At 41.7% G+C, this 26,172-nt stretch overlaps 1 protein-coding gene across 4 annotated transcripts in view; it reads left to right on the forward strand.

Annotated features, from left to right (window-relative positions):
• The window catches only part of PIGL (phosphatidylinositol glycan anchor biosynthesis class L), a 105,250-nt gene that overhangs the window by 72,298 nt on the left and 6,780 nt on the right, over nt 1-26,172 (forward strand). For 2 of the 4 annotated variants that reach the window (XR_002824047.1, XM_004375963.2), the window contains exons 3-6: nt 1,997-2,087; nt 5,401-5,468; nt 10,446-10,477; nt 11,602-11,735. Coding sequence is in view for 2 of the 4 variants with exons in the window: in XM_004375963.2 (XP_004376020.2) it covers nt 1,997-2,087; nt 5,401-5,468; nt 10,446-10,477; nt 11,602-11,735 (325 nt within the window). In the remaining 2 variants the exon portion in view is untranslated. The remainder of the gene's footprint in view (nt 1-1,996; nt 2,088-5,400; nt 5,469-10,445; nt 10,478-11,601; nt 11,736-26,172) is intronic. The other 2 variants (XR_002824048.1, XM_023731061.1) reach the window with 1 other exon arrangement.

Here is a 26,172-nt window from a genome sequence, read left to right on the forward strand (position 1 = left end):
ACAACAAAAAGACAAATAACCCAATTAAAAAATGGGCAAAGGATATGAACAGGCACTTTGCCAAAGAAGATACTTAGGTGGCTAACAGACACATGAAGAAATGCCCACGATCATTAGCCATTAGAATAATGCCAATCAAAACTACAGTGAGATACCTTCTTACCCCAACAAGTCTAGCATTAATCTAAAAAAGACAAAATAATAAATGCTGGAGAGGTTGTGGAGAGACTGGAACATTTATACACTGTTGTTGAGAATGTAAAATGGTACAGCCACTTTGGAAGTCGATTTGGCGCTTTCTTAAAAAGCTAGAAATAGAAGTACCATAGGATCCAGCTATCCTGTTCCTTGGAATATATCCTAGAGAAATAAGAGCCATCACACAAATAGATATATGCACACCCATATTCATTGCAGCACTGTTCACAATAGCAAAGAGATGGAAACAACCTAGGTGCCCATCAACAGATGAATGGATAAACAAATTATGGTATATCTACACAATGGAATACTACACAACAATAAAGAACAACGATGAAGCCGTGAAACATCTGATAACACGGAGGAATCTGGAGGGCATTATGCTGAGTGAATTTAGTCAGTCACAGAAGGACAAATATTGTATAAGACCACTATTATTAAGAACTCAAGAAAAGGTTTAAACACAGAAGAAAACATTCTTTGATGGTTACGAGGGTGGGGAGGGAGAGTGAGGGTTATTTACTAACTAGCAAGTAGATAAGAATTATCTTAGGTGAAGGGAAGGACAGCACACACTACAAGGGAAGTCAGCACAACTGGACTAAACCAAAGCTAAGAAATTTCCTGAATTCAGTCAAACACTTTGAGGGACAGAGTCGCAGGGGTAGGGATCTGGGGACCATGCTTTCAGGGGACATCTAGGTCAATTGGCATAACAAAGCTTGTTAAGAAAATGTTCAGCATCCTAATTTGGTGAGTGGCATTTGGGGTCTTAAAAGCTTGCAAGCGGCCTTCTAAGATGCATCAATTGGTCCCAACCACCCGGAGTAAAGGAGAATGAAGAACACAAAGACACAAGGAAAGTATTAGCCCAAGAGACAGAAAGGGCCACATTAACCAGAGACTTCATCAGCCTGAGACCAGAAGAACTAGATAGTGCCCGGCTACCCAATGACCGCCCTGACATGGAACACAACAGAGAGTCTAGATGGAGCAGGAGAAAGGTGGGGTGCAGAACTCAAATTCTAGTAAGAAGACCAGACTTAATGGTCTAAGACTGGAAGAACCCCAGAAAGCATGGCCCCTGTATTCTCTATCTGCCCAGAACTAAAACAATTTCTGAGGCCAACTCTTCAGACAGGGATTGCACTGGACTTTGGGACATAAAGTGATACTCGTGGGGAGTGTGTCTCTTAGCTCAAGTAGATATAAGAGACTAAATGGGCAGCTTCTGTCCGGAGGTGAAATGGGAAGGCAGAGAGGGTTAGGAGCTGGCTGAATGGACATGGGGAATCGGGTGAAAAGGAGGAGTGTGCTGTCACAGTATGACGAGAGCAATTAGGGTCACATAACATTGTATGTGTAAATTTTTGTATGGGAAAAAATTTTAAAAGAAGATTTCCATGGTTTAAATGAAGTGATACACTTTTGTACTTTTAATTAAAGCACTGTTGCTGTTATTCTTATAAAGACATATGTCATTCTGTCTTGTGTCCCAGTTGTTAACACATCTGGCTCCCCAGCTTGTGGACAGACCTTGTCTTATTGATGTCTGTTTCTTCCCCTCAGCAACAAGCACAGCACAAAGCTCCCCAAGTGTACTGTGTGGAATTGTGTGTTGGTTTCTAATTGTTTCATATTCATAAATCTTATCTCTAAGTAAAATCTAAGTACTTTAAGGGTAGGGACCCTCTCATACGATTCCTGTCACAAAACTGGGCACAGACCTGCTACAGCTTTGGGAGAATTTTTCACCTGATTACAAAAGGTATTCAAGTTGTGCTTCTCCTTCCAGGGCTTTCCCAGATGACCCAGGTGTGCAGTGGGACACAGAGCATGTGGCCAGCGACCTCCTCCAGCACATAGAAGCTAATGGCATCAACCTGGTAGGGGAACACCCTCCCTGAAAGGAAAGTCTGGGTCCCAGTCCAACAGTTAGTTTCTGCAACCTTTGCTGTGGCTGTCCTCCCACCCCTGTGTCCTCCAGGCCCACTTGATAGAGTGACCAAAACTTCCCAATGATCTCTCTTAACCCTACAGAGGAACAAACACATCTTTTAGTTATCTGTTAGATCTTTTTTGAGATGAAGTTGCTCAGGTACAGGGAGAGGATTTTTCTAAACTACGCCTTCTTTAATTCATGCCATATCAGCAGACGAAGGTCCTGAAAGCTTTACTCCATCCACGTCATTAAGGCTGATTCTACTTTGAGGAGGCAGCTCTTCCCCAGTCATATTCCGAGTGCCTTCCAACCTGAGGGTCTCATCTTCTGGCACTATAGCAGACACTGTTCTGCTGCTATCCATAAGGTTTTCACTGGCCAGTTTTTTTTAGAAGTAGATCACCAGGTCCTTCTTCCTAGTCTGTCTTAGTCTGGAAGATCCACTGAAACCTGTCCCAACATGGGTGACCTGCTGGTATTTGAAATACTGGTGGCATAGCTTCCAGCATCACAGGAGCATACATCAGGGTTGTATCCTTTCACCATACTTATTCAGTCTGTATGCTGAGCAAATAACTTAAGAAGCTGGACTCTATGAAGAAGAACATGGCATCCGGATTAGAGGAAGACTCATTAACAACCTGTGATATGCAGATAACACAACCTTGCCTGCTGAAAGTGAAGAGGACTTGAAGCACTTACTGATGAAGATCAAAGACCACAGGCTTCAGTACAGATTACACCTCAGCATGAAGAAAACAAAAATCCTCACAAATGGACCAATAAGCAACATCATGATAAACGGAAAAAAAGATTGAAGTTGTCAAGGATTTCATTTTACTTGGATCCACAATCAACACCCATAGAAGCAGCACTCAAGAAATCAAACGATGCATTGCATTGAGCAAATCTGCTGCAAAAGACCTCTTTAAAGCGTTAAAGCAAAGATGTAACTTTGAGGACAAAGGTGTGCCTGACCCAAGCCATGGTATTTTCAGTCACCTCATATGCATGTGAAAGCTGGACAATGAATAAGGAAGACCAAAGAAGAATTGATGCCTTTAAATTAAGGTGTTTGTGAACAAAATTGAATATACCGTGAACTGCCAGAAGAACAAACAAATCTGTCTTGGAAGAAATACAGCCAGGATGCTCCTTAGAAGCGAGGATGCGACTTCATCTCACCTACTTTGGACATGTTATCAGGAGAGTCCAGTCCCTGAAGAAGGCATCCTGCCTGGTAGAGTAGAGGGTCAGCGAAAAAGAGGAAGACGCTGACTGAGATAGATTGACAGACACGGTGACTGCAACAATGGGCTCAAACATAGCAACAATTGTGAGGATGGCACAGGACCATGCAGTGTTTCATTCTGTTATACATAGGGTCGCTATGAGTTGGAACCAACAAGGGTGCTCATTGCTATTAGATTGGTCATCCTTTCTAGGCCTTTTCAGTGAACAGAGCTAGGAAATTTTTTTCAATGGTTAACTTCTAAGAAGAAATGTTTTTATTTCATCCTGTATTGAAATTGACCTTCTATAACATTTTATTCCTTTTATCAGGAAGTTTCAGTATAGTCATTATGGGCTTGCTGACTCTTGGGGTTAGCATTCTGAATGTGAATCCCTAAACACAGTTTATATACGTGGCACCACAGAAGAAAGGCCTGTCAATTTGCTTCTGTAAAAGTTACAGCCAAGAAAACCCTACAGAGCAATTCTACTTTGTAACACATGAGGTCACCATGAGTTGGAATCAACTCGACAGCAACAGGTATAGAAAAAAGTGGGAAATCTCAGCTGGCTTTTGGGTAGAACTTGGAAGTTGCTTTTATAAATAATCTTCACATAGTCTCTAGTTAGGAGTTTGATTTGTTTTTGTCATTTCTGTTTCTCTTTGAGTAGAGAATGAGTAGGGAAAAAAACCCTTTCTGTTTAACTGGTTGCATTTTGGTTCAGTAAGATTTGTGACATTGTGCTGGGAATCCTGAGAGCCTAGAGGCACTGAAAGTAGGAGCCTTTGTTGTGTGGATTGGACCTATTAGGTGTCTGGCTAACTAGAGGAATGGAGAATGGACTGAAATGGGTGTTCTCCTTCTCACTGAAAAACTCTAATGGACACAGGAGAACAGCAAAAACATTCTTCAGGTCTTCTGAGTGGTATTCAGGGGCTTCTGCCTGCAGCCTAGCACAGCTTCTCATATATGGGACGCTGGTAAAGAGCATGGACTCTAGAGTCAGACAGAGCCAAGTTCTAAGGTCAGCTTCACGGTCACTAGCTGGGTCACCTCAGCTTCTGCTTCCTCAAGTGCAACATAGGGTTAATAATAGTGTCTGTGAGCAATAAATGTTAGCTGCTGTTATTATAACAGTTTTCTGTACATGAAGTCAATGTGTTTTATGGTTTAAAACAGAAAGACCAATAGTGAATCTCTTCCCAGCCTATTCCAATTCATTTCCAGTTCCTTTCATCCATGCTGCCTGGTCACCTTCTTTCCTTGGGGACAGCTTGCCACTTTCCATCACCCCAAACCAACCGTTACTGTTCCTTTTCTTGAGTCCTTGGTTTTTCTTATATTTTTATTATTTGAGCTATCCTTTTATTATTACTATCATTATTAATACTATTCAAAATGTCCTCTGATTTTTTTAACCCATCTGTATAGAAATGAAATGTTGGAACCTAGACTGAGTTTGTACTTAATAAACAGATACTGATAAGTCTGTGAAAATGGAAACAGAGGCAATCTGTGAATTCACTTTTTCCGTGAACTCAACTCCAGGGCCATGGGAACATTGTGTCTCAAAACTTTTATACCCTCGGTATGGCATGAGGAAGAGACCAAATAAATCAGGCACATCTACATGAACAAAGTTCACATAGCAGCCATCCAGGAAACCTAAGCAGATAAGCAACAAAGATATTCTGAGCCCAAGTTTCTATCATAGCTGAATTTTACTCTGTTCCCCTAGCCGGGATCAAGGGTAAACCAAAAAAACTATGGAAATAGTCTCTGTACAAATAGCCAAACCAACAGTTACTCACCAGTGAATGGTTCAGAAATCAGTCCAGAGATACTCAGAATTTGAAAAGTTCCGGGTCCTGCTTTCTCCCTTCCTTCCAAAGGGAATGAAGACAGTCACTTTGAAATTGAGATTTTTCTTCCCCCTTTTTAACACCAGGTCATTTTTTATTTTCAGCAGAAGCAGAGAAAGCATTCAGACAGGCATGAGTAAAACCCTGTATTTCTCTATAGGTGGTGACTTTTGATGCCAGAGGAGTAAGTGGTCACATCAATCACATTACTCTTCATGCGGCCGTGAGGTATGATTCTCTGGGTAACAAGACATGGGAGGGGTTTGTCCATTTCCTTAGTGTGTAAGGTTTCTAAAGCACTTTCCCACTCATTATCTGATCCCCGTGAAATGTACTATTGAGCTGTTAGAGCTATTGTTGGCCATGTGTCCTCTCTGGGAGAACTTAATTTCAAGTCTTATTAGTAGGAATGCTTATCTTCTGAACAGCCGAACTTTTCTACTCCATGGTTACTGCAAATGAGGTAACTGATTTTATTTCCCTCTTTGTTTTGGTCACCGAAAACTTTTAGTGCCAAATTTTCAGCCCCTTGTAACACATGTACAAGACTTTAAGGACATGTACAAGACTCTGCAAGAAGCCCTTGTGGCGCAACAGTTAAGCACTCAGCTGCTAACTGCGAGATTGGCAGTTTGATCCCACCCAGTGGCTCTGTGGAAGAAAGACCTGGCGATCTACTTCTGTGAAGATTACAGCCAAGAAAACCCTATGGGACAGTTACTGTGTCACATGGGGTTGCTATGAATTGAAAATCGACCTGACAGCACCCAACAACAACACAAGACTCTGTAAATCAGTGTCCCTCTTGGCTTCCTCTTCTTTTCCCTCCCCTTATTCTCACTTACTTTGTTATCATTGTGTATTTTGTACACTGTCTCAAGTCTTTCTTTGGAGAAAGAGGACATACATACATAATATGAAATCTCATTTGTTCTTCACAGCCACCCTATTTCACAGATATTTATCTGCAGTTTACCAGTAACAAGATTGAACCTCAAAGATGCTGAGTGACTTACTCAGGGTCATACAAGCATATACCATGTTTCCTGTCTTCTAGAGAAGTGCTTCTCCTGGGCCTCGTGATTGGCAGTGTGGTGAACCTCCCCGAACTCCTGAGAAAGGAAAGGGGCAACCTGAGTAAAGGGTTTATTTTATAACCTTCTATACATGCCCACCATTCTCACACTGGAGCAGTGAAGTATGTGAAGTTAGACCTCACATTTAATTAATTAATTTAATTAATTAAGTCCAACCATCTCCTTTTACTGAGGCAGTGAAGTAGTTTACCCAAAAATACGAGGCTAAACAATGACAGAGGCAGACTTGGAATCCAGGAATCCTGGATCTCCGCTTCAAGTTCTGTCTGCGGCATGTGACAACCGATTCAGCAGGCGGACTTTCCAGTCTTGTCTCCAATTTGTATGTCACTTCCTGGAAGATGATGAAGATTACTGCCCGTGGACTCTTCCCAGACAGCTCTTCCTGTTTCCTTGACTGGAATGAGGGGAGGCAATAATGCTCTCCCCTCCTAAAAAGACTGAACTTCCTATCCCAACTACACTTTAGAGATGTGCTGCTAGTTGTGTTAGGCTGCTTCAGATTCAGGAAAGACACATCTCCCAGTTATAGTCAGAGATGCAATTTTTATGAAGACACGTGAAAAAATGAGGTAGTCCAGGAGCAGTCTTTCCACCCATATGGTTACTCAGAGACCTTGGGCTGCCAAGACTGGAGTAGACAGCAGTCCCCATGGAGAACTGGAACAGTGGTTCAGCTTCATACTAGATGCATGCTGAGCCTTTCATTTTCACCCAGTATTTACACTGCAACAGAGAAAGCATCAGATAGGGTGGGGTGCAGACAAACCAAGAGTACCTCAGCAAGTGGGACTGCAGGGTAACTGAGGATGCTTTGCTGGGTCTGATTACTGGTTTAGTCACCACTGAAGCATCCACACTTCATTCCAGGCTTAGAACCCAAGTGAACAACTTCACACAGACAGAATTGCCTGGGGCCATCTTCCTCAGAAGAGGCTGGGATTTCAAAGGTTCTCAATATTTCCCAATCCTCTCCATATGCTAAACTAGATTACTGTGCTTGAGACAAAACAATTTATGGCTATACCCAAGATCTGTTCAACTTATTGTCCATACTACTTTGAAAATGGCCTGACAACCTCCCCCTTTTTCCCCACACCTACACTCCTGGGAGATTTCACAGTTGCCAGTTCGCCGAGGAACATCTCAACCCACAAAAGCAGTGTTTTATATAGTTTTCCATAAAAGCCCTCTGAGCTCTCATTCCTGCCTCTTTGTAGCAGAAAGATGTAGCAGTGTGCTTCCATAATGCTTACAGCCTTGGAAACCCTATAGGGCATTTCTACTGCCCTATAGGGTCACTTAGAGTCAGAATTGACTCAACGGCAACAGGTTTTTTGGGGGTTTTTTGTCTATAGAGAGGTTATAGCAACCTGCATGGTGGGGAGCAAAGAGAGCCCATGTCCTCTCAAGTAGCATTATTGGTGTTGCCACAGGACCTGAGTGGAAGGGAGGTGGATATCTATCTATGAGACTATGAATACTCTCTTCAAAACGGAGTCAAGCTGGGGCCTTGGCCTCATTTCAGCTGATGCAATAGATCTCCCCATCTGCTCTGTGCATTTCCTCAGATGTGGTTTAGATATTATGGTTCTTCTCAGTTCCCTGACTACTGGCCTCACAGCTGTGTTGAGACCTACTTCTCTATTCTTACACTTTCACCCTCCACCACTCATGCCAGACCTCTGCTAGGCCCCCATCCTCAGGAATCCTCTCCTTCCATCACGGGGCTTGTTCCTTCTCTTTCCTCTATCTCCCCATAGGTATTTCTATTTTTCTCAGCCTCAGTCAAGTTTGTCCTTCCTGTATTTGAAACCAGAGCCTCCTTCTGGCTCACTGTGCAGAGGTGAAACTACTCTATCATTCCCAGAGTGGCTGACAGTCTTACCTAGCAGCAGAAGTCCATTGTGGTCCTGCGCTAGGAACAGGGATCACCAAATGTCATGAGGAGGCAAAGGCTTCAGACTCTGGGCTTCTTGGAGCCCTTGCTGAACATGCACAGTCAGAAGATAGGAGTGATTTACCCAGAGGTGCGCAGCTCCTTAGAGAGAGAGCAGAACTAGAACTTGATCGCGCATCTCCTTTCCTAGTGCTCTGAATAGCACCTCACAGCTCCTCCAATAGTAAGTAAACTGTGTGACTTGGAAATTATTTGACCTCTTTGAGCTTTAGTTTTGTCTCGTGAAAGAAGAGAATATTCGCACCTAATCTGTCAGGTTGTTTTGAGGAAATAAGATGATCATATGAAGCATCTAAGCGGTAGAGAGTATATAATAAGTACATGTCTTCTTCCTTCCTTTCCATGTGCCCTCTGGCCCTTTCTTTTGTACTCTTGTTGGGATAGATAGTTGCTTGGGCTCCATGTGAGAGTTCCCAGTAGCACCTCTGCCTGGAAACCCAAAGCAAATAGGCACAGAACCAGGGGACATGCTTGCTGACAACGCAGCCACTTCACAAGTTGCAGGAACATGTCCTAGGAGAGGCAGGCCAAAGGCTGGTGTTCCATTTCTGAATACCAAAGCACCGTTACACAGCTCAGGGCCAACCTGGTGCCCATGGTCACCTGTAGGAGCTCATCTCAATAACAGACCCAAGCCTCTGTCCCAAGTGTGGCCTATGTGTGACCCAGCAGCCCAGCAGAAATGCAAAAGGGGACAAGGTTTGTCTCATGAGCCACTCCTTCCTTTCTCCATTCTTGGGCCCGAGCTCCATTTGTGAGCTCCATGAGCTAGTTCCATCACCACACCCTCCTTAGCCTGGGCAGCCCTCAGACTGAAGCGAATGCCTTATGGTGACATGTCCTCTTCTCCATGGATTATTCCAAATCCTCCCCGAGGGCTTCCAGCCCCTTGCCAACATACACTCACAGCAAATGACAATATACCCTCCATTCCATCCTGCCCACAGTTACTTCTGTACCCTTCCTTCTCTCTTCCCTCTGGGCCTGCCTTCTACTCCCCACAGTCCACTGAAATTGTTCTCTCTACAGTTACTAGGGACCTTCTGGCTGCCAGAATCATTAGGTTTATTTCCTTCCTCACGAGTCTTGACTTTTCTGTTGTGTCTGACCCCGCCTGTCCCCATCGATGCTGCTTTACTTCCACAGTACCCACTTGTCCTCCTTCCCCTGGCCCCTCTGGCCACTGTCATTCTCCTGGCTTTCCTGCTACCAAAGGTCCCTTCCATGCTCATGTTCCCAGAGCTCTCTCCCCAAACCTGGGCTCTCAGGACAGATGCCTCTGTGGCTTTAAGTTCTGCCGATTTCCAGTTGTGCGTCTCCAGCGCCCACCCCTCTGCTTAACTTAGAGCCTGCATTCCCAGCGCTTTACTCAGATGTCCAGTCCCCCACAAACTCAGAATTCTTCAGGGCTGGACCCAGAGACCAGGGCAAGCTGCCTCAGCTCTCAAGGTCCTAGAAACCTTTTTCAAGTTTTTCTACTTCTCAGGGCTCTGTCAGGGAATCAGGCCCACACGTTTATCAATTCTTTCAACTTCTCTCCTTTGCCCCCTGCCCCCAAGAAGCCCTTTCCTGTGAGTGTGTGTCTGTGTGGTGGGGGCAGGGGTGGGTTGCTCTATTCCATCCTTCTCTACCCCCAGCTTCCCACCTACAAAGCCTGGAAGAGACTCAGAGATCAGTGCTGTGGGGCCTGCCTCATCCCCCCCTCTTAAGGCAGTGAGCACAGAGTGGCCTTACCTGTCAGAAGGTGGGAGTGGAGGAGGACAAAAAGGAGAAAGAAAATATCAGGGAATAAATATCAATGAACATGTAAAAATGTTCCCCACAATACTCCCATTACAATTTCAAGAGAAAAATTTTGAAGAGTCCAGTGTAGTTACCTTCATCTCTAGTGGGCAAAGATTGAACCGAGCACTTCCTAAGCCATTGACCAGCCTCTGAATTGGCTGTTCTTGAGCAAGGTGGCCACCCTGCTCCCTTCAGCTGTACCCAGGGATCTACATGGTGATTTATGCAAAAGAAACTAACCGAAAACCTTCGGGGCGTGGGCCCTGGGCCTGGAGGCATTGCTCTGTAAGGCTCCTCATTAACCACAGAAGAATAAAGTGACTCTTACTCACTTTCACTGTTGTTCTTCTTTCCCTCCTCCAGGACCCTGCACTCAGAAGGGAGGTTACCTAAAGGTAAGTCCTGTCCCTTTTGCAGAAGGCCGGTAGTTGCTGTCCCTCTAAAAAACTTACAGAGTGAGATTTGCAAATACACTGAGAGCTGCCCAGGCCAGCCAGGGGGGAGGGGGAGGGCATCTGGGCCATAGTCTCCTGACTTGTCAGTGCAGTTTCCCAAGTCTCCAACTCTGGTTGTATCCACCTGGAAGTGCCCTGCTAGCAGGGCTGGCTCCAGATGCAAGGGGAGTAGGGTCTTCGCCCCTAACCTGTCTAGCTTTCTCACAGGGTAGCCTTTCACCTGCAGATTACTCATCTGTAAAACGACCCTGGAGTATGAGCTGACTGTCTTTTCCACTCTGGTATTCTTCCTGTCTCTCTCCATCCAAACTCACATCCTATCTCCCAATTAATTAACCAGGTTATAAATGACTGATAGGTGCTTGACTGGTTAATCACCTTGGGTTAGGAGCCCCTCCTAATTTGAAGGAAGGTATTTGGCCCCACTTGGCCATTTCCTGCATGACAGCTCTCTGAACAGTTTCTGGTCTGATAAATGAGGGTAAGGTAATATCTCACATGAGTGATAGGAAGATTAAGCAAAAACAAAAACATAAGTTTGTGCCCTTTCTGAGTGCTGTGACCGAGCTAGGTAGCCCCCTGATAACCAAGCTGTGAGGTTTTTACAGCATAGCTATAGTTCATTTGATTCTTATGTCAACTCTGAGACAGGCTGGTCCCACACTATCAATTCCATTTTACAGATGCAAAAACCAAGGCTTAGAGAGGTTAAGGGATTTTCCCAGGTCTGTCAGTTCTTTAGTGGCAAAGCTGGAACCAGTTCTCTGGCCTTGCAGTACAGAAGCTCCTGTCTCCACCCTCCTTAACTTTGAAGTAGCCAGATCCCAACCTCTAGCAGCCAGCCTTCTCTTGCTTGGGGACATAGGACCTAAAGGGTAGCCAGCCAGGTCTTCTATGGTCCTTTCACCCTTCCACTGGCTGAATAATGGGCAAAGAGCAGCTGTGGTTCCACAGAGTCATCTGGCAGCTCCACGGTCACTACCCTGAGCCATAGGGGCAGGGCAGGTACTGAGGGGAAAACGTGCCTGGAAGCAACAAGATTCTTCTCCCCTTCCCCCAACCAGGCTGCTCTGTGCTCATGCTTGAGACTGTGAATGTGGTACGCAAGTACATCTCCTTTCTGGATCTGCCTTTTTCTTGGCTTCAGACCCAGAATGTCCTCTTCGTGCTTTCCAGCAAAGAGGTGGCACAGGCCAAGGTAAGGATTGTGAATTCCTGGACACCCTGACTCCAGATCTGTGCCCCAGATTCCCTGGCTCCTCAAAACCCTGCCTCTGCAGAGGCCCTGACTAAGGACCTTCCACAGTGGTGCAGCACTTTTCCCTGAGTTTTAGAACTATGCCGGTTCAATCTTGGAATTTATATATTTTAGATGACTTTTACCCTTTTTTCTGATTATAAAAATAATATCTGCAAATGCTGGGACATATATAATTTAGCAACAAAAGCAACAACAACCAAAAATATATATGTGGTTATGTGTATAGATCTGTATATTGTGTGCATATGGTGGCACAGTGGTTAAGAGCTCGGCTGCTAACCAAAAGGTCAGCAGTTCAAATCCACCAGCCACTCCTTGTAAACCCTATGGAGTAGTTCTGCTCTGCCCTGTAGGGTTGCTATGAGTCAGAATCAACTCGACAGCAATAGGTTTGGGGTTTTTTTTTTAATGTGTGTGTGTGTGCATGCATATATATTCATATATATAAAATAAAGCACATAGTAGGCACAGTTACAGATCCTTCTTAGACATAAACAGACTTCTGGTGGGATTGGTTTTCTGGGTTTGAAGCCTTAGGAGCATAGACTCGTGGGACAACTCAGTCAATTGGCATAACATAGTTCGTAAAATTTATATTCTACGTCCTAGTCTGGTGAGTAGTCTCTGGGGTCTTAAAAGCTTGTGAGTGGCCATCTAAGATACTATCAGTCTCTTGTCTAGAGTAAAAGAGAAGGAAACCAGAGACTCAGAGAAGAAACTAGTCTACAGAACTAATAGTCTACATGAACCATGGCCTCATCTACCCTGAGACCAGAAAAAACTAGATGGTGCCGTTAACGATCATTTGATCAGGGCCACAAAAAATGGATCCTAATAGGAGGGGGGAAATGTAGAGCAGAAGTCAAATTCTTAAACAATCCAGACTTCATGTACTGCTTGAGACTAGAGGACTCCCCAAGACTCTTGCCCTTAGATACTCTATAAACCTTGAACCGAAACTACCCCCTGAGGTCACCTTTTAGCTTTGTGACAGATTGGCTCATAAAATAATATTACCCATGAGTACTCCGCACCTTTAAAAAATCATCTGTAGAGACCAAATGGCCAACAATTACTCTAAAGCAAAAACGAAAGGGAAAGGAAACAGGGAAACCAGATTACTGAAAACAAAACATCCAGAATGGAATTAATGAGTATGTTGACACATTGTGAAAAGGGTAACCAATGTCACTGAAGAATTTGTGTAGTAATTGTTAAATGGGAACCTAATTTGCTGTGTAAAATTTCACCAAAAACACAAAAGGATATTTTTTAAATAATAATGATAGTGAGATAAAGTAAAAAGTAAAGTTATAAAATGAGCTGAGCAGGGATAAGGGGCAGAGTAAAAGTCAGGGCATCTTGATTGTAAACGGAAAAATACTCAGCAATATGAAGGAATGAATTACTGATACACTCAATAAAGGGAATAAACCTCAAAACATTACATGTGAAAGAAGACAGACACAAAAGAAAATATCCTGTATGACTCCATTTATATAAAATTCTAGAAAAGGCAAATCTAATCTAACGTGACAGAAAATTATCCAGTGATTATCTGGGGCTGGAGGGATTGACTGTAAAGGGGCACAGGGGAATATCTGGGGTGATGGAAATACTATTTTGACCTAGGTGGTGGTTACATTGCATGTGTCTTTTACCAAAACTCATTGAAATGTATATTTAAAATGGATGCATTTTACTGTACGTAAACTGTGTCTTAATTGGTGTATGTTCTGCTGTGTAAATTTTCAACAACAACAAAAAAAATAAAATTGTTGAATAATAATAATACATGCTAACTGTCTTAGTTATCTAGTGCTGCTATAACAGAAATACCACAAGTGGATGGCTTCAACAAATAGACATTTATTCTCTCAGTCTAGTAGGCTAGAAGTCCAAATACAGAGTATCAGCTCCCAGGGAAGGCTTTCTCTCTGTTGGCTGTGAAGGATGGTCCTTGTCATCAATCTTCCCCTGGTCTGGGAGCTTCTCAGCGCAGGAACCTTGCGTCCAAAGATGTCCTTTGCTCCCAGCGTTGCTTTTGGTGGTATGAGGTCCCCCTGTCTACTTGCTTCTTTTATATCTCAAAAAAGATTGATTTAAGACACAATCTAATCTTGTAGACTGAGTCCTGCCTCATTAACATAACTGCCAATAATCCCATCTCACCAACATCACAGAGACAGGATTAACAACACATAGGAAAATCACATCAGATGACAAAATAGTGGACAATCACACAACACTGGGAATCATGGCCTAGCCAAATTGATAAATATATTTTGGGGGACACAATTCAATCCATGACAGTAACAAAAGGTAAATAACACATACTCTTTGAAGAAAATCTGGAAATATGTAAGAGCACCAAAAAGAAAATAAAAATTATCTACAGTCCATCACTCAGAGGTAATTGTTGTTGACATGTTGGGCTGTTTCCTTCTACTCTTTAAGTTCATATACATACATACATATGTATTTTTTAATGGGATCACACAGTGCTTGCTATTTAAAAACTGCTTTAACAATATGTAATGAATATTTTTTTCTATATCATTAAGGATTCTACAAAGAGAATTGTACTGATTGCCTACTATTCCATTGTATAATATGTTGTATAATTGTACCATAAACTATGTAATGAATCCCTCTTTATTGGACATTTCAATTTACCAGTTTTCACTTTTACACATGGAGCACAGCTCCCAGCTTGAGTCTAAGAGGAGTTCAGGCCTCTCTCTAAGGAACAGACAAGGCAGGCCACTAGAAGCCTACCTGTCTGCCGAGGAAGAGCTAGGCCCACTGAGGCCATCCTAGCAAAAGCTCTTAGTTGTCAGTGGGGCAGGTGGCTCTGAATACCATTAGAGTTGGTGAGAGGGTGGGGCTAGGAAATCACTCCAGCTTATCTCCAGAAGAGTTGTTGTTAGCTGCTATCCAGTTGATTCCAACTCATGGCGACCCCACGTCTGCAGAGTGGAACTACTACATAGGGTTTTCAAGACTGACCCTTCAGAAGCAGATAGCTAGGCCTGTCTCTGAGGCACCTCTGAGTAGGTTCGAACTGCCAACCTTTCAGCTAGTAGTCAACCACTTAACTGTTTGTGCCACCCAGGGATTCTAGAGATAAAGGGTGGCTGTGGGTAAAAATAGAATGAATCCTTCTGTTAGAAACTCGAGATACTGATTTTTAAAAAATTTTGCTTAGCTTTGTTTTCTGAATTTTCTATAATAAACATTTATACCCACTGTCATGGATTGAATTGTGCCCCCACAAAATATCTTTCAACTTGGCTAGGCCATGATTCCCAGTATTGTGTGATTGTCCACCATTTTGTCAGCTGATGTGATTTTTCTATGTGTTGTACATCCTATCTCTATGATGTTAATGAGATGAAATTAGTGACAGTTACATTAATGAGACAGGCTCAATCTACAAGATTAGATTGTATCTTAAACCAATCTCTTTTGAGATATAAAAGAGAGAAGTGAGCAGAGAGACGGGGACATCATACCACCAAGAAACAAGAACCAGGAGAATAGTGCATCCTTTGGACCTGGAGTCCCTGTGCTGAGAAGCTCTTAGACCAGGGGAAGATTGATGACAAGACCTTCTCCCAGAGCCAACAAAGAGAGAAAGATCCTTTTCCTGGAGCTAGGGCCCTCAATTCAGACTTCTAGCCTCCTAGACTATGAGAGAATAAACTTCTGTGTGTTAAAGCCATCCATTTGCGGTATTTCTGTTATAGCAGTGCTAGATAACCAAGACACCCACTGTTATAGTTAAGGTTGTGTGTCAACTTGGCTGGGCCATGATTCTCAGCGGTTTGGTAGTTATGTAATGATGTAGTTTGGCAGTTATGCAATGATGTAATTATTCTCCACTTTGTGATATAATGTAATCAGTCACCTCTATGATGTGCTCTGATGTGATCAGCCAGTCAGTTCTAACAGGAATTTCCTCGGGGGTGTGGCCTGCATCCTGTATCTGTGGGCACTGTAGTGAATCTCAATGGCTTTTGCTTGCTCTGGATCCTCCATCCAGCTTGTCGTCATCTGACATCCAGTTCTGGGACTTGAGCCAGCAGCCTCCTGTATTGCCTGCCAGTCTTTGGATTCGTCAGCCTCCACAGCCTGTGAGCCAGCACCTTGTCATCTTACCTGCTGATCTTGGATTCCTCAGCCTCCTCAGCCCATGAGCCAGCAGCCTGCCTTCTGACCTTTCAATCTTGGTTACATCAGCCCCTGCAGATACTTGAGTCAGGAGAAGCCTCCAGCCTGACGCCTGACTCGCAACCCGTGGACTTGGGACTTGCCAGCCTCTACAACCATGTGAGCCATTTCCTTGGGATAAATCTCTCTCTGTGTCTGTCTATATAATATATACACGCTTTACTGGTTTTGCTTCTCTAGAGAACCCAGTCTAAGACATTTGGTACCGAGAATCATTCTAGAGAAACAAAATTGTAAGGATGACTTTTCTAAATTGATTCTGAAGTCTGGTTAGTCTTAAAGATATTGGTGACTCTGCTTCCAGTAGTAAAGAGGGCACTGCTAATCCATAGCATGAGGTGGCAGTACCTTGCAGGGTTGGGGCAGTGTTCTCCAGGGGGCTGTATATGCTCTAAACCAGCATCCAATATATGGTGCTTTTTCTTCCATAGCCAGGATTCATGGGTCCAGGAATCAAGGAATGGAAGTGGGAGTGGCACCACTCACTAGTCACCCACTCACAAATTTTTGCTTCCTGTCCCCGTGACCCTTTGCTCTGCGGGTCTAGAGGTCTTAGTTCCAAAGGCAGGAATGCTCCCACCAGGAGACACAACACTGATTCCACTAAACTGGAAGTTAAGAATGCTACCCACCCACTTTGGGCTCATCATGCCTCTGGATCAACAGTCAAAGAATGAAATTAATGTATTGTCTGGTGTGATTGATCCTGACTACCAAGGGGAAACCAGATTGATATTACATAATGAAGGTAAAGAAGAGTATGTCTGGAATACAAGAAATCCCTTAGGACGTCTCTTAGTACTACCATGCACTGTGATTAAAGTCAACGGCAAACTACAGCAACCCAATTCCAACATGACTACCAATGGTCCAGATTCTTCAAGAATGAAGGTTTGGGTCACCCCACAAGGCAAAGAAACACATCCAGCTGAGGTGCTTGATGAGAGCAAAGGGAATACAGAATGGGTAGTAGCTCTAAATGCCAGCTACGACCATGTGGCCAGTTGCAGAAATGAGGACTATAATTGTTATGAGTATTCCTTCCTTGTATGTGTACATAAAATATTTTTGTTTTCTTCACGTATAAAATACAAGATGTAAATGGGGCTAATGCATTTTCAGTTCTGCACATGTTAGTTGTATCATGTTCAGTACAAGTATGTCTTTGTAATTGTCTTTATTTAGAGATTGTGTATGGTCTAAGGAGATGTGAACAGGTGCCAAGTTGACAAGGGGTGGACTGTGATGGTTACGTTTGTGTGTCAGCTTGGCTGGACCATGATCCTCAGTGGTTTGGCAGTTATGTAATGATGTAATTATTCTCCAGTTTGTGATATAATGTAATCATCTCCATGATGTGATCTGATGTGAGCAGCCAATCAGCTGTAAGAGGAGTTTCCTTGGGGCTATGGTCTGCATCCAATATGTATGGACATTTTAACGAAGCTCGCTGGCTTTTGCTCATTCTGGATCCTGCATCTGGCTTGTCATCATCTGATCTCTGGTTCTTGGGACTTCAGCCAGCAGCCTGCCATATTGCCTGCTGATCTGGGCTTTGTCAGCCCCTGCAGCTACATGAGTCAGGAGAAGCCTCCAGCCTGACACCTGATCCACAGGTTTGGGACTTGCCAGCCTCTACAAGCATGTGAGCCATTTCTTTGAAATAAATCTCCTCTCTCCCTTTTCTCTCTATCTGTGTGTTTGTGTGTAGATATATATATGCTTCACTTGTTTTGCTTTTCTAGAGAACCCAACCTCAGACACCTACTAAGAGACATTTTGCTAGATGCTGAGAATGCAGTGTTGAACAGAAACAGATACCATTCCTGTCTGTTGGTCTTATTAATTCTTTTCTTTCTTTGATAGTCCATTAATTTCTATTCTTTTCTTTATTTCAGCCTTTCTACTTATTATTTATGTTTACTTTGTTCTTTTTTTAACTTCTTGAACTTGAAAGATTACTTTTATTTTCATTTTCAGTCTTTAAAAAAAAAAAAACCCACTTTACTACAGCTAATTTCCCTCAAGCGCACCTTTTAGCAGCACCTCACTGCTGTTTGGTTATATATATATAGTTTCCACTGTGAATTCCTCTTTAATCTGTGAGGTTTTTAGGGTGTATTTTAGAGTTTACAAATGTGTGTGTGTGTATATATTGTTAATTTCTAATTGTTTTGTGATCGGTGAATGTGGTTTATGTAACACTAATTTTTAAAAATTTATTGAAATTTCCTTAGTGACCAGTTCATAATCAATTTTTGTAAATGTTAATGTGTACCTAAAAAGAATGTGTATTTTCAGTTTGTTGCATTCAGAGTTCTAGATATAACTTGGGGATCAAGCTTAAGTACTTATGTTGATCAAAACTTATGTATACTTATTAATCTTGTGACTTTTTGATCTATTATTTTTTGATACAAGTGTGTTAAAAATCTCTCATCCTGGGTCTAGATTTGTCCATTTGTCAATTTTTGCTCTGTATGTTTTCAGGTGCATAAAAAGATCAAAGTTGCTGTATCTTCTTTAACAGATTATTCCTTTTATTATCCTGTAATGTCTTTATCAGTGGTTTTTGCCTTAAATTCTATTTTCATATTAACATTGCTGTAGTAGCTTGCTTTAGGTTAGCATCTGCATGGTTTATGCTTTTTTATCCCTTTATTTTCAACCTTTTGCTGTGATTTTTATTGTAATATATATATATATAAAACGTTTGCCATTTCAACATTCTTTATATGTGCAGTGCCATGACATTAATTGTGTTCAAGTTCTGCAGCCATCATTATTATCCTGTAATATTTTAGCCTTAAATTTGAAACCTTTCAAAAGAATTATTTTAGAATAAGCTGACTAGTGAAAAGAAATAAACCACTTGTATTTATAGGGAATAAATGCTTTCAGGACCTTGTAGTAGCAACTTCACAAATTGGAACATAGGTTAAGGTTTTAAGAAAAGAGAAATTATTTTAAAAATTTCCTTGTCCTGTCTGTAATGAGGACTGCTGGCAAATGGAAACAGAACGTGTATATTAACCATTTTTCTTATTTTTTGTGGATGAATGTCCTTTTCAAAAGACTGTTTGTGTATGTGTGCTTCAGATGAAGGTTTACAGAGCAAATTAGTTTCTCATTAAATATACACATATTGTTTTGATACATTGGTTGGCAACCCCATGACATGTCAACATTCTCCCCTTCTCAATTTTGGGTTCCCCATTACCAGCTTTCCTGCCCCCTACTGCCTTCTCGTCTTTGCCCCTGGGCTGGTGTGCCCATTTAGTCTCATTTTGTTTTATGGGTCTGTCTAATCTTTGGCTGAAGGGTGAACCTCTAGAGTGACTTCAGTACTGAGTTAAAAGTGTGTCCTGGGGCCATACTCTCAGGATTTCTCCAGTCTCTGTCAGATCAATAGTTCTGGTCTTCTTTTGTCAGAATTTTGTTCTACATTTTTCTCCAGCTCTGTCCAGGACCCTCTATTATGATCCCTGTCAGAGCAGTTGATGGTGGTAGCCAGGCACCATCTAGTTATGCTGGACTCAGTCTGGTGGAGGCTGTGGTAGTTGTGGTCCATTAGTCCTTTGGACTAGTCTTTCCCTTGTGTCTTTGGTTTTCTTCATTCTCCCTTGCTTCAGACTGGGTGGGACCAGTGGAGTATCTTGGGTGGCTACTCACAAACTTTTAAGACCCCAGATGCTACTTACCAAAGTAGGAGGTAGAACATTTTCTTTATGAACCGTGTTATGCTAGTTGAGCTAGATGTCCCCCGAGACCATGGTCCCTAGCCCTCAGCCCAGTAATTTGGTCCCCTAGGGAGTTTGGATGTGTCTATGAAGCTTCCATGACCTTGCCTTGGTCAGGTTGTGCTGACTTCCCCCATATTGTGTACCATCTTACCCTTCACCAAGTTACTACTTATCTATTGTCTATTTAGTGGTTTTCCCTCCCCAGTGCTCCCCTCCCTCACAACCATCAAACATTGTTTCTTCCTGTTTTAAACCTTTTCATGAGTTTTTATAATAGTGGTCTGGTACAGTATTTGTCCTTTTATGATTGACTTATTTTACTCAGCAAAATGCCATCCAGAGTCATCCATGCTGTGAGATGTTTCACAGATCCCTCATTGTTCTTTATCGTTGTGTAGTATTCCATTGTGTGTATGTACCATAGTTTGTTTATCCATTCATCTGTTGATGGACATAGGTTGTTTCCATTTTTTTGCTATTGTGAAAAATGCTGCAGTGAACATGGGAGTGCATATATCCATTCATGTGACAGCTCTTCTTTCTCTAGGATATGTTCCTAGGAGTGGGATAGCTGGATCGTATGGTATTTCTATTTCTAGCTTTTTAAGGGAGCTCCATGTTGTTTTCCAAAATAGTTGTACCATTTTGCATTCCCATCAGCAATGCGTAAGAGTTCCAGTCTCCCCACACATCTCCAACATTTGTTATTTTCTAGTTTTTTTTTTTTTTTTTTTGATTCATGCCAGTAATGTTGGGGTGAGATGGTATCTTATTGTTGTTTTGATTTGCATTTCTTTAATGGCTAGTGTCCCCACTTGTGTGTCAGTTTGTCATACTTTGGGGGCTTGTGTGTTGCTGTGATGCTGGAAGCTATGCCACCGGTACTCAGATACCATCAGGGTCACCAATGGTAGACAGGTTTCAAATCGACTCCATCTGTGGAAAGAGACGATGGAAAAGCTCAATATCACCAGTCAGAACCAGGCCAGGGGCTGACTATGGATCAGATCATCAATTACTCATCTACAAGTTCAAGTGGAAACTGAAGAAAATTAGAACAAGTCCACAAGAGCCAAAGTATGACCTTGAGTATATCCCACCTAAATTTAGAGACCATCTCAAGAATAGATTTGACGCATTGAACACTAATGACCCAAGACCAGATGAGTTGTGGAATGACATCAAGGACATCATACATGAAGAAAGCAAGAGGTCGTTAAAGAGACAGGAAAGAAAGAAAAGGCCAAAATGGATGTCAGAAGAGACTCTGAAACTTGCTCTTGAATGTTGAGTAGCTAAAGCAGAAGGAAGAAATGATGAAGTAAAAGAACTGAACAGAAGACTTCAAAGAGCAGCTCGAGAAGTTAAAGTATTATAATGACATGTGTAAAGAGCTAGAGATAGAAAACCAAAAGGGAAGAACACGCTCGGCATTCCTCAAGCTGAAAGAACTGAAGAAAAAATTCAAGCTTCAAGTTGCAATAGTGAAAGATTCTATGGGGAAAATATTAAATGACTCAGGAACCATCAAAAGAAGATGGAAGGAATACACAGAGTTACTACAAGAAAAAGAATTGGTCGATGTTCAACCGTTTCAGGAGGTACCATATGATCAGGAACCGATGGCACTGAAGAAAGAAGTCCAAGCTGCACTGAAGGCATTGGCGAAAAACAAGGCTGCAGGAATTCACGGAATATCAACTGAGATGTTGCAACAAACAGAGGCAGCACTGGAAGTGCTCACTCATCTATGCCAAGAAATTTGGAAGACAGCTACCTGGCCAACCATCTGGAAGAGATCCATATTTATTTCTATTCCCAAGAAAGGTGACCCAACCGAATGTGGAAATTATCGAACAATATCGTTAATATCCCATACAAGTAAAATTTTGCTAAGGATCATTCAAAAGTGACTGCAGTGGTATGTCGACAGGGTACCACCAGAAATTCAGGCCGAATTCAGAAGAGGACGTGGAACCAGGGATATCATTGCTGATGTCAGATAGATCCTGGCTGGAAGCAGAGAATACCAGAGAGATGTTTTCCTGAGTTTTATTGACTATGCAGAGGCATTCGATTCTGTGGATCATAACAAATTATGGATAACATTGTGAAGAATGGGAATTCCAGAACACTTAATTGTGCTCATGAGGGAATGTGTACACAGATCAAGAGGCAGTTGTTCAGACAGAACAAGGGGATACTGTGTGGTTTAAAGTCAGGAAAGGCGTGCATCAGGGTTGCATTCTTTCACCATACCTATTCAATCTGTATGCTGAGCAAATAATCCAAGAAGCTGGACTACATGAAGAAGAACGCAGCATCAGGATTGGAGGAAGACTAATAACTGGTGACATGCAGATGACACAACCTTGCCTGCTGAAAATGAAGAGGACTTGAAGCACTTACTGGTGAAGATCAAAGATCACAGCCTTCAGTATGGATTTTACCTCAACATAAAACAAAAATCCTCACAACTGGACCAATAAGCAACATCATAATAAATGGAGAAAAGATTGAAGTTGTCAAGGATTTCAGTTTACTTGGATCCACAATCAACACCCATGGAAGCAGCAGTCAGGAAATCAAAAGACGCATTGCATCGGGCAAATCTGCTGCAAAAGACTTCTTTAAATGTTGAAAAGCAAAGATGTCACCTTGAAGACTAAAGTGCACCTGACCCGAGCCATGGTATTTTCAATCGCATCATATGCGTGCAAAAGTTGGACAGGAGTAAGGAAGAACGAAGAAGAATTGACGCCTTTGAATTGTGGTGTTGGTGAAGAATATTGAATATACCATGGACTTCCAAAAGAACGAACAAATCTGTCTTCGAAGAAGGACAACCAGAATGCTCCTTAGAAGCAAGGATGGTGAGACTACATCTTACATACTTTGCACATGTTGTCAGAAAGGATCAGTCCCTGGAGAAGGACATCATGCTTGGTAAAGTAGAGGGTCAGTGAAGAGGAAGACCCCCAATGAGATGGATTGACACAGTAGCTGCAACAGTAGGCTCAAGCATAACAACGATTGTGAGCATGGCGCAGGACCAGGCAGTGTTCCCTTCTGTGGTGCGTAGGGTCGCTATGAGTCGGAACTGACTTGACAGCACCTAACAACAACAACAATGGCTAGTGATCGCGAGCATTTCCTCATGTGTCTGTTAGCTCCTGAATGTCTTCTTTGATGAAGTGTCTGTTCATATCCTTTGCCCGTTTTTTAATTGGATTTGTCTTTTTTTGTAGAGGTGTTGGATTTTCCTATAGATTTTAGAGATTAGACCTTTGTCGGATTTGTAATAGCCGAAAATTTTTTCCCAGTCTGTAGTTTCTCTTTTAACTCTCTTGGTGAAGTCTTTTGATGAGCATAAGTGTTTAATTTTTAGAATATCCCAGTAATCTAGCATATCTTCTGGTGTTTGGTATTGTTAGTTATGGTTTGTATCCTATTTATGCCATGTATTAGGGCCTCTAGCATTGACCCTATTTTTCTTCTATGATCTTCCTAGTTTTCAGTTTTGTATTTAGGTGTTTGATCCACTTTGACTTATTTTTTGAGTCTGGTGTGAGGTATGGATCCTGTTTCATTTTTTTGCAGATGGACATCCAGTTTTGCTAACACTGTTTGTTAAAAAGACTGTCTTTTCCCCATTTAATGGACTTTGGGCCTTTGTCAAAAACAGGTGACCATAGGTGGATGGATTTACATCTGGGTTCTTGATTCTGTTCCGTTGGTCAATGCGTCTGTTGTACCAGTACTAGGCTGTTTTGACTACTGTAGCTGTATAGTAGGTTCTGAGGCCAGGTAGTCAAGTCCTCCTATTTTGTTCTTCTTCAATAGTGCTTTACTTATCCGAGGCCTGTTTCCTTTCCATACAAAATTAATGATTATTTTTTTCTATCTCGTTAAAGAATACTGTTGGTATTTGGATCAGGATTGCATTGTATTTATAGATTGCTTTGGGTAGAATTGAGATTTTCACAATGTTGAGTCTACCTGTCCATGAGAATGGTATGTTTTAAATGTAGGTCTCTTTTGGTTTCTTGCAGTAATATTTTGTAGTTTTCTTAGTATAGGTCTTCTGTGTCCCTGGTTAGATTTATTCCTAAGTGCTTTATTTTTTTTTAGGGGCTATTATAAATGGTATTGTTTTCCTGATTTTCTTTTCGTAGTTCTCTTTGTTGGTGTATAGGAATCCAACTGATTTTTGTATGTTGATCTTGTGTCCTGCTACTCCGCTGAATCTTTCTATTAGTTCCAGTAGTTTTCTTCTGGAGTCTTTTAGGTTCTCTATGTATAGTATCATATCATCCTCAAATAGGGACAGTTTTATTTCTTCCTTACCAATTTGGATCCCCTTTTTATCTCTTTTTCTTGCCTTATTGCTCTAGCTAGGACTTCCAGCACAGTGTTAGGTAGGAATGGTGATAAAGGATATCCTTGTCTTGTTTCTGGTCTCAGGGGAAATGATTTCAGCCTCTCTTCATTGAGAATAAAGTTGGCTGTTGGTTTTATATAGATGCCCTTTATTATGTTGAGGAATTTCTCTTCTGTACCTATTTTATTAAGAGTTTTTATCAGGAGTGGGTGTTGGACTTTGTTGAATGCCTTTTCTGCATCGACTGAGAGGATCATGTGATTCTTTTATTTTATTTTTGCGGTGGATTATACGTTGATTGATTTTCTAATGTTGAACCATCCTTTCATACCTGGTACGCATCCCACTTGGTCATGATTTTTAGCTGTGTCTGTAAGCAGCATATAATTGGAATTTTTTAAAATCTTGCTATGAAATATCCTATCATGAGTATATTTGATTTATTTTTATTTGTAATTACTGATATATTTGAGCTTATTTCTACTTATTTTGTGTTTTCAATTCAACATTCTCCTCCCACTCGTCCCTCTCCCTTTACCTGCCTTCTGCTGGTCAACTTTTCTATAGTCCTTTTCCCTCCTTTCTCCACCTGTTGGTTTGGAAGCTATAGATAGATAGATGGATGGAGGGATGGATAGGTAAGATAGATAGATAGATAGATAGATAGATTAGGTTAAATTCAAAGCAGAGACTTATTCAATGTTTGTCCTTCCCCCCACAAGAAATACAGCATGTCTTAACTACACACTGACCAATGCCTTCCTCCATTCTCATTATTGTAGTTTAGAATATTATTACTGACATATACTTGATTCCTGGCCCTCTGTCATTTCTTATATCCCACACATTCCCTTAGGTTCACTTTTCTTTTTGCTGATGCATATTCTTTAGTAATTCTTTCAGTGACTGTCTAAAGAAGGCAAATTCTCTTAGCTTTTGAATGTTGGAATATCCTGTCTTTTGAATGAGTTTGGCTGGAAATAAAAGTTTAGGTGTTGAGTTATTTTCTCTCAGCATGTTTGACGATGTCATTTCCTTGTCTTTTGGCAACATCTGTTGCTGATGAGGAGCCTGCTGTCAGTATAATCTCACTCATGCGTAGTTATCTCTCTCATGTGTTAACTTTTAAGATTCTCTCTATATTTCTAGGTTCTGCAGTCTTATTGCCATATGCCTAGGGTAGATTTGTTTATATTTATTCTGCTCAGTATTCTCAAACTGAGGACCCATGCAGACCCATATCTTTCAGCAATTCTGGAAAGTCCTCATCTATTATCTATTCAGATATCCCTTGTAGAAATTCCTCCATTCTCTTCTGGGACTCCTACCAAATATGCATTGGGGTCTATTAATCTATGCTTCATGTCTCTTAATTGTTTTTTCAAATTTTTTCTCTGTTTCGTATTTTGTTTTCATTTCCAAAATGTCTAATTTTTTACTTTATGTCAACCTATTGTTTCACATCTGCTTATTATTTCATAATTTCTTATTCTTTCTTAAGGTTATTTCCCTATTTAGCCCATTAAACTTTCTAAACATAATTATTTTTGTCTTTGACACACTGTTCTGTAAAATTATTTTCATCTAGAATATGTTCTGATGGTGATTGCTTATTTTGTTGGCTTTCTTTCTTTGCATTAAATTATTTCATGTCTTCAGGAATTTTTATTTGCAAGTAAGGGGGAAGGTATTATTTTGTTGAATTTGTTGAATTTTCTTCCCTCTTCCTCTGTACTCCCTCTCCCTGTCTAGAGATTTTGCAGTTACTTGGCAGCCAGAATCAGGTCTTAGAGTCAGTCACAGAGACAGCAGGTTATTTGGTCTAGGTGCTGATCTCAAGACATTCAACTTGCTACAAGCTGCAGCCCGGCCTGCTTTCACAGGGAGTCTGGGTGCCCTGTACAGCAGAGTCCTTTCAGTTAGTCACCTTCAGAAGCAGAAATCCTAGCCGCCAAGGCTGCTTCTGGGCCTTTAGCCAGTGAACACTCAGCCGAGCCACTCTTACAGCTTTGTGTTC

The sequence above is a fragment of the Trichechus manatus genome, unplaced genomic scaffold (genome assembly GCF_000243295.1).
Source record: "Trichechus manatus latirostris isolate Lorelei unplaced genomic scaffold, TriManLat1.0 scaffold00040, whole genome shotgun sequence".
NCBI classification, from domain to species: domain Eukaryota; kingdom Metazoa; phylum Chordata; class Mammalia; order Sirenia; family Trichechidae; genus Trichechus; species Trichechus manatus.